This window comes from Taudactylus pleione, unplaced genomic scaffold (assembly GCF_031769625.1).
Source record: "Taudactylus pleione unplaced genomic scaffold, aTauple2 ptg000154l, whole genome shotgun sequence".
Taxonomy (NCBI): domain Eukaryota; kingdom Metazoa; phylum Chordata; class Amphibia; order Anura; family Myobatrachidae; genus Taudactylus; species Taudactylus pleione.
The window spans coordinates 12711582-12721031 of NW_028284556.1; the positions used below are offsets into that span (position 1 = coordinate 12711582).

General features: G+C 39.6%; 1 protein-coding gene across 1 annotated transcript in view; it reads right to left on the reverse strand.

Annotated features, from left to right (window-relative positions):
- The window catches only part of OPRM1 (opioid receptor mu 1), a 105885-nt gene extending 101357 nt beyond the window's left edge, over positions 1 to 4528 (reverse strand). Inside the window, exon 1 of the mRNA XM_088474487.1 lies at positions 4242 to 4528. Within this exon, the coding sequence (XP_088330613.1) occupies positions 4242 to 4528 (287 nt within the window). The remainder of the gene's footprint in view (positions 1 to 4241) is intronic.
- Positions 4529 to 9450: the final 4922 nt, after the last annotated feature.

Genomic DNA, 9450 nt, shown 5'->3' on the forward strand with positions numbered 1-9450 from the left:
AAATTACGGCAATATAGTTTTTTGTTGCACCATCATTTACCAATCTAGGGTTATTTTCGGAGCCCCAGCAAAATCCCAACACCTCTGTGGGGTGTTTCTCTGCCTAATTGGCTGCTTTGTGCTACTGGTGAGGGGTCTCAGTAAAATGTGCTTGCACACAGTAGCTTAATCCGGAGGGGATGAAGCGAAGCTGTCCAGATTCCCAATTCCACAATGCAGAACGTATGTTAACGTTGCTTACTAAATTGCTGTAGGTCTCCTTCCACATACAGTAGACATCTATGAAGATGGAGATAGACAAGGAAATTTGAGAAAAGCCAATTATCTAGTAATAGACTTCTAGGGGTTTATTTACTAAAAGTCGTTTTTAATAGATTTTGTTGAATTTAAATCGATCAAATTCGATATGAGATTATTAGAAAAAAATAGATAGATAGATAGATAGATGGATAGATAGATAGATAGATAGATAGATAGACAGATAGATAGATAGATAGATAGATAGATAGATATGGCATAGATAGATAGATAGATAGATAGATAGATATGGCATAGATAGATAGATAGATAGATAGATAGATAGATAACAGTTTTAAGTTTGGAAATCTGTCTAGAAGTGTGCAAAGAGTAAGATGTAAAATGTTTCTGTCCACCTTACTACCACTTTAGGAACACATCCTTCATTCTTTTAACTTTTCGGTCATTTTTATAAAATACAGCTTGCTTTGACTCCATTTATTTTGTTAAATTTGCATGTGAATCACATTAGTTAAATTATGCAGAGTAATGAGCTTCGCCATATAAAATGCCGCAGAAGGTATATAACTGAGAGAAAAACAGTTAAATACTGCCAAAAAAATGCTGTATTTCTCTCCCCATTGAATCCCACAAATAAAATCTTGTTGTGCGTTGAGTGCAATAGATGGTCATTCAGGGCCAGATTAATCCTTCAAGGGACAAGGGCACTTAAGACAGTGGAACCACCACCACTCCTCCGGCCCTCCCCCTCTTGTCAGCCCCGGCCTCAGTCATAATCTCGCCAGCTCCCACTTGTCGTCTGGCCCACCCCACTCATCATCTGGTCTGCCCCCACTTGTCAGGCTCTTAGAAAATGTATGGGAACTGTTTATTGGCAGACACTATGGTGGTAGGTGGCAGCAGTGTGCAAATGGAGTTAGTCCACACAGCATGTAACTTAACTAGAGGCATTGGCATCACTGGGGTCGGTGACAAAATAGGTCACCTGCGCCTAGCGGCTCACCCATTGTTTCATCATTCTGGGGGCGTGCCCAGCACACCTGGAGATACCTGGCTGCCCACAGAGACTCCCCCCACACTGCTGGCTCCTCCTCAGTGACCGGGAGGTGAACAATGCACAGTAATATCACAGTGCAGCACCAAGCTCCTGGTCACTGAGGAGGAGCTGACAGTCCGCATCTCTCTTCACGCCCTCCTTGTGACGCCACTGAACCAGGGAATATGTTTAATAACCACGTAGAAACAGGTAGCAGAAAAACACAGGTTTAAACACAGAGCCGTAACTAGACTTTTTGGTGCCCTGTGCCAGAAAGAGCATTGGCGCCCCCCCTATTTTTCAAATAGGGACATAATATAGCGCATCCTATAAAGAGCCATTGCCTCAAGGGGAAGGGCCAGGGAAGAGATAGTAGAGGCCAGGAGATGCTGGGGATAAAAGAAGAGGAAGCTACAAGTGAGAATGATTATAAACAGAAAATTGACAGGCCCAAACAGCGCCCCCTGCCCTGTGGTGCCTTGTGCCAAGGCACTGGTCGCACTAGCCTAGTTACGGCCCTGATGCACCAGGTACAGGATGCAGAGATGTTCCGGCTGCAGCCCGGAGCTACAGGGCATGTTGGGCATTATATATATATATATATATATATATATATATTGGTAAGTAGTCGTGGTACAGTGGATATTAAGATCTCATGGGGCTCCAATATCTGTGGGACAATTCAGGGTCACATTCGAATGCTGGATAGAGAAGAGAGGAGGATGCAGCAGGGTGCCGCGCATACACAGGAGGTGCATGTCAGAGGCCGTACATCCGTGGAGAACTGCTGGGTACTCGTGTCCAACAGCTGCTGTGCCGTAAAAGAGGCAGTGCACAGCGCACCTCTACCACTGCACAGTGTGCTGGTCAGACGGAGGCCCACCATACCGCCCCTTAATCCGGCTCTGGGCGCATCCATGCACCTAGCCCATGCTCAGAAAGGAATGCCTCCATCCACCCAGTGCTTCCTATCAGAAGTAGCACCCTTATAGTTTTGTAAATGACTTTTTCTCTGTGCTGAAACTCTGCCACAACCTGGGTAAGCAGCTGAACGGTAAATAAAAATCGGCATATATTATTTCTGGTACAGAATTAACAATCTGGACATTTCTTGATCTTGCAAGCTGGAAATTAGGTTATTATCACCAATGAGATGCTTAGAAGCCTAGTTATTCCCAAAGGAAATGTATGTTGGATAAGTATACAGATGATATGAGTTATGTCGTATTGCATATATGCTAAATAATAATAGTGAATATGCAATGGCAAAATATGGGCAGCATAATTATTTTGAAATGAAAGAGTTAACTAAATTGAGGAATAAACAAAACAAATTCTGCCACAAATGGCATTTTTCCCTGTAATGTTTAATTGACATTAAAACAAAAAGTCATTCTTGGATTCCATTTTGCAGCTTGAATAGGAATGTTTGAAATGCTAGAACACAGATGCAGTTTATTTATGTCGTTTTGGTTTATTTTTAATAACACAAGTGTGCTTTTATTGTTGTTCATTGTAATTTGCAATTCCAGTGCCCTGTAGATGGCAGTGTTGACACATAAAGGTGTGCTGTTTATACCTGAGCATTCAAACTATTCAGTCATTTCTGATAAAAAAAAATAGTAGTACATTTTATTTAAAGTTTGCAATATATTTTGGTATATATGTCGTTTTTATGGTTAGTAAAAATTTCTCAAGTTCAGTCCTGTGAAATTGCTGTCAGTGTATACACCTGTTCTAAGTTCGTTGCAAGAAACATCCATCCATCCATCCATTTAAGAGTGCTGGGAGTCATACATATATTTTCTTATAACATCACAAATGACGTTGACATCTACAATTATATTGGATTTTTATTGACAAAGATAGTAAAACTGTTCCTTAATCAGTCTCTACATTCTTAAATTATTTTAGTTTCCAAACCACCAACTATTTATATGCATTTTGTGTAGGTGACAATTTTTTTTCTTCCACAAAATAGGTCTTGGATGTACTTGGATTGCTAATATTCTAAATTAATATTAACTAAGGGAAATGGCAGCTCCCCGTTCCTGCTGAACGTAACATGTTGGGGTGATGCGTTATCAACCAAACAATCATGTTCTTGGTTGGAGTTTGTTTAGACATACTGTCACGGTAGAGGAAGAGGCGTGACATACTTGCTGTCCAGTATAATGTATTCTGCCTGCCCTTGGCTGTCCACTATGTTCATATACTATACCTACTGTGATAGAAAATCATTGTGGCGCCATCATTTCTAGTCTCCTGGTAATAACTCTGCCTTATTTTGTAAATGTGATCAGCAGGAGATGTAATCAGTCACCTCTACACGTCCGTCTCCTAAGCCAGCGCAGTGATCACTGACCAGTCTGACGCAAGTCACATCAAGGCACGAACACCCGCAAATTGTGTTTAAACGCAAGGGGGTGAAGACACTGAGAGGAAGGAGCCTAATTTGTGTAATTTACCAATCCTTGTCAAACTGGAACCTTGCATTACTATGTAGCTTTTATACCTGCTACAGCTCACGTGTGTGTACTGTATGTTTGTACCAAACTTGATACTACTGTATCCTCAACAATTGTAATGAAAGTTACATTGTACACAGAACCCTTTTATACACAACACATTCTATAGAAGCAGTAAAACACATGTATTTACAGTTTCAACCAAAAAACCTCAATTATAGTGGAATGACATATTGCCTGTGCTGCTGCTTTAGTACTTTCCCAACTCCTGTATAGTTTACTGCAAAACAAAAGTGATTTAACCCTTTACTTGCTGCCTCCCTTCCATGGCTCTTAACCCATCTTTAACATCACTTAACTCCTTAAAGTTTGACAGGATGCAAGGTGGAACCTTAGGTCAGATAGTATTAAGGTGGAGTGGAGAAGTAAGGGCAGACATATCACCAATGGTCAGAGGGAGGGGGCATCAATCTTCTTACCTGACAATCACATACATGACCAGAACGTTTCCAAAGAGACCAACAACGCAGATCATGGAGTACAGGGCTGTAATGATGATTGCAATGATGATGGAGTTGGTGTCCTCACGGGCCATTTCTCGTCCGTTGCAAAGATAGGACTGGTTCCCATCCAGCCTGGTGGCATTGCCCAAGGCACCAACTGGGCATCGCATGGCATACAGCGAAGCATTAACACCTGCACCGCCAATGGTACTGTCGAGTAGACTGTCAGCAGGTAACCAGGAGCTGTTCAAGGTGATGTCCATTTTGACAGTAGCAAGCGATACTTTGGAGGTAAGACAGGATAGGATGTGACTGCTGTATCTATAGTCCCTTCTGTCTCTTACACATCTTCCTCCTCCTCTTTTGCTACTTCCCCCCCAATCCCCCTCCTCGAGAGAGAGAGAGAGAGAGAGAGAGAGAGAGAGAGAGAGAGAGAGAGACTGACTTTTAAGCCAGCAAGTAACTAGGCAATGTCAGAGATGGCAAAACACGCTAGTGGTCTGCTCTGGGTGTTATGAGTGGTCTCTGCAGACGTGCCCATTGACCATGCACTGATATGTACAGTGGCTGCTACCTGCTGCACCTACATCCATATACCCCGTCTCAGAAATCATCATGGTAAATCTCTCTGAGCATCTCTCACAAGGTTGTATATACACATGAGCATGCTAGCAGTTTTATTACACTCATTGATGAAAAAGCAATAGCAATTATTGGGAGACCAACGCTCCTCGCCTCAATTCATATAGTTTCAGCATTACAGTTTCAGATTTACAAGGTTTAACCCTGATAGATGCACCTGATCATATCAGCTGCAGATATGCAATCCCTCAATATCCACTGACTGTGTCAATGGCTCAAATGGCAGATTGGCACTTGTATTCGTTCAATAAGCCTTGTAATAGTCCATGTCATGTAGAGAGAAGGTGGTCAGCTGCCCATCCTGTACACAATGTTTCATTTGCACTCCCCTAGCTGTCACGTCAAAGGAAAGAGCTGAACAGGACAAAACGAGACAAGCATTCATTCCCACTGCACACATTAACAGGCAGCAAATGGGAAACAGCTTTTCTGCAGCATTACTTCCTCACATGTAATGTGATGCTCTTCACAGCTGAAAACACAAATAAATAAATAAATAAATACAGCACACTGTTCATTTTGTATTCTAGAAGCATTTGTGTTTTAAATAGATTTTTATCTTTGATTAAAATTTGGATTTTCGGCTGAATTATAAAATATTGATAGCATCATTTATGCGAGACCATTACTCTATTTGGGGCTAAAGTTATTATAAATGAATGCAATGAATATTAAAGTAAAGCTCTGTAAATAGTGAGGTTATAAAACACAGCACGAAAGTGCGAAAGGGAGTGAGAAAACAGGAAATTAGCAACATAATTAATATCAAAATACACGAATATTATATAATTAAACCTGGCAGTGCATACATCTGTCTATCTATCTATCTATCTATCTATCTATCTATCTATCTATCTATCTATCTATCTATCTATCTATCTATCTATCTATACAGACAATTAATAATGACAATAATAATAAATACAGTTGTATTATGCCATATATGTGACTTGAATACTTGTAGAAACAGCTGTGAGAAAATACCTTACAGTACTTCCTGTACTCTGATATCTCAATAAAGATAAAGGAAACAAAATAACCCATTAATTTAAATCTAATGATATTAGGATCACAAAGGAGTCCAAGTGATTTGTAGAGATTGCTGAAATGCTTGTATGGTAGGGTGGACTATTATTCACTCACATCCAGGCATATGTTAACATATACTGTACTGTATTGTACTGTACACACACACACACATATATATATATATATATATATATATATATACATACATACCAACATATTACTCAGCACTGTACAGTACTTTGAGATCATGGTACTCATAAATATCCTACTGGATAATTATATATATATATATATATATACTATAATTATATATATATATATATATATATATATATATACTGTATCACTCACAATAATACATAAATAGCTGTGATCACAAAAACGTTATTTAAAAATTAACCAAATAAACAAAGTCAGAAATCCACTGCCCTCGTCACTCCCAGATTTGGGGTGCAGAATAATAATAACTGGAGCGAAAAAGTGTTACTATGGTAATGCAGGAGCTGCCAAAAAAGCCGGGTGTGATTTAAAAGATCAACAGTGTCTAGACAGACACTCAAAAGGTCAAAGCCAGATTGTCGACAGGCAATAGGTTGACAGATATAAAAAGGTTGACAGTGACAAATGGTCAACACACAAATGGTCGATATACAATTGGTTTACATGTTTTTTTTTTGTAATTTAAGCCTAATACTAACCCTAACCCTCCCCCTATTGCATAACCCTCCTCTTGATACCTAACCCTCCCCCATGTGCCTAAATCTAACCCTAGCCTAACCCTAACCTTCCCCTAGTGCCTAACCCTAACCATCCCCTCCGGGAGCCTAACACTAATGCTCTGCCAAGTGCCTTACCATTATACTAACCATAAAATTGTGAAAAACCATGAAAAATTGTGTTGACCATTTACATGTTGACCTTTTCTGTGTTGACCATTCATCCTTGTCAACCTTTTGTAGCTGTTGGCCTTTTGTACCTGTCGACCATCTGGTGTCGATCTAGTGAGTGTCTATCTAGACACTGTCAAACTTTCATCCGTTTACCATTAAAGCAGTCATTAGCGACTGGCATTTCTGTGCAGCTACCGATGGAAAAAGGGCAGTGGATGTTGGAGACATGAAAGATGAACTAGTCATTGTAGAATTGCAGAAACAGCTCCTATTTACCATGACTTTGCTTTACCTTTTATTTTGACTGTACCTCCTTTTCCTTCTAGTTCTCAGGAAGAGTTTCTTATTAGTGTTGCATGGGTGCTTTTTTATATCTGCAGTTTGAAGTAGCTGTGTGCCCAGGATTTTACTTCGGCATCATGCTCACTGCTGGACAGATGGGTGACCTCCAATAGGTAGCCACTGCATGCGCTTTTGTGCACGACTCAGAATAAGGCCATGTATGAGGTAAGTATTATATGTAGGCAGTGACTGCCCTCGGTGGTGATCAGACAGACCCACACTTTACATGCTTTTTCCATTAATTGATCACTGACCAAAAAACTTCATCACTTTTCAAAATTTACTTCGGAGCTAATTTCAGTTAGCATTAGTATATAATAAGTACCTTTTCATTGCAATAAACATCTAAAATAGGCTATTTACTATACTGTGCATATACAGTTGAGTCTCCCATATCTATTATTCTAAAAACCAAAATATTCCAAAAACTGAATATTTCAAGCTGACATCTCACATGACACTGACATCATGTGATGGTTCCTAAGGCAGACCCTTGCACGTTACCCTGCTTACTGACTCCACCAGACTTCCTACAGGCTGTCCGGTGCCTCACCGCCAGTCCCTCTTCAATCTCAATGCTTATCTGGCGCCTTACCAGTGGAACTTGAAACTCCTATACCATATTCATACACTTAAATTGTGAGCTGTCAGTAACAGTGTGATTTGTGTGCATTTTGTGAATAACAACTTTTACTTAAATCCACCCTTTACTCATTTTGCTCACCCAACCTCATACACCAGAGAAAGCCAATTATCACGTAAACTACAGTATATGATCTTATGTTGGAAGCCTAGTATTTCTAACTATGTGAAGCTAGTTGCAGAGCCAGCTCTAACCAATTTGATGCTCTAGCCAAGACTTTGGCTGGTGCCCCCTAGTAGATAATCCCTCCACACTACACTCTGCTGACACTCTCTTCATCTCTTCAAACATGATACTCAATTTCACTTTCCTCTTAGGAGTTCCTCCCTTTTCTTTCATCCTCTTCTTTCTTCCTTTATTAGTCTGGCAGAGGACACAAAATTGTGACTCATTTGCCCCAATTTGAACATCTATCTTTCTTTGCTTTCTTTGTAGATATACATATATTTATAAATATATATATATATATATATATATATAGACAAAAATAATTAATGCGCTTAATTCAGGGTTTGGAACAATACCAATGTCCAGGGAATGAGTCCCACAAGTGCTTGCACAAACAGTGTCTTGTAACCAATTCTTCACATATGAAAGTGGGATTGTGAAGCAGAGATCCTGTATATGAAATGGATCGGCGTCTTCCCCAATATAAGAACCCCCAAATCCAGCCGGGAACAACACTAGAAAGAAAACATAGAAAGGGGGCGCCACATCGTGCTTAAAAGTATAACAATATTTTATTGCAATCTTTAAAAATGACAATGCTCGTACCAGAACAAGTGGTCAGAGTCACCGCTAGCGTAAACAGCACAATAATAAGCAGAGGCAATCATTCGGTCTGTAACCTGGACGTCTCCAAGGACTTCTCTGGGAACTGGTTCCTCTGCACAATCCAAAACGCCAAGCCACGCCACTACATGTTTCATAATAATACTTCATCAGGAGACTGGCTGGCGTTTCTACAGTCATCCTTTAAATAGCATCAATGCTCTCAAATCTCTAAATTCATCACAACACTTAATGATTCACAGCTGTAGCTTGTTACAATTAATACTTTCACTCTGCTCAAATGGCAACATACAAATATAAACTGTCTCATAGAAAACACTGCCATATTAAACAAACATTTATACATCTGGATCTCAGAATAATAATGCATACAGTGTTAATATATTACATAAAATGTGAAAAACAACATTAATACACCTCAGATACAAATGCATATCAGTTGCAATCCTGCAAGAAAAAATACATTTTAAAAAATATAATTAAAAACACATGCACATAAGTTAGAAAAATGCTAAACCTGTAACAGCCATCAAAAGTAAAAAGGAATGTAAGGACACAGGATGGATGGGAATCACCTGTATAATCTATTTTTTCAAAAAGGGGGTGATCTCAAATCCCTCATTTAAACCACAAGGGGACAGAGTATTTAAGGTGATAATCCAAAACGTTTCCCGTTGTGTCAATACATTCTCCCGATCTCCACCTCTTTTATCCACCTTGATATGCTCTATCCCCATAAATTTTAAAGTTGTGTCCTTACATTCCTTTTTACTTTTGATGGCTGTTACAGGTTTAGCATTTTTCTAACTTATGTGCATGTGTTTTTGGGGAATGGGGAAAAACATTG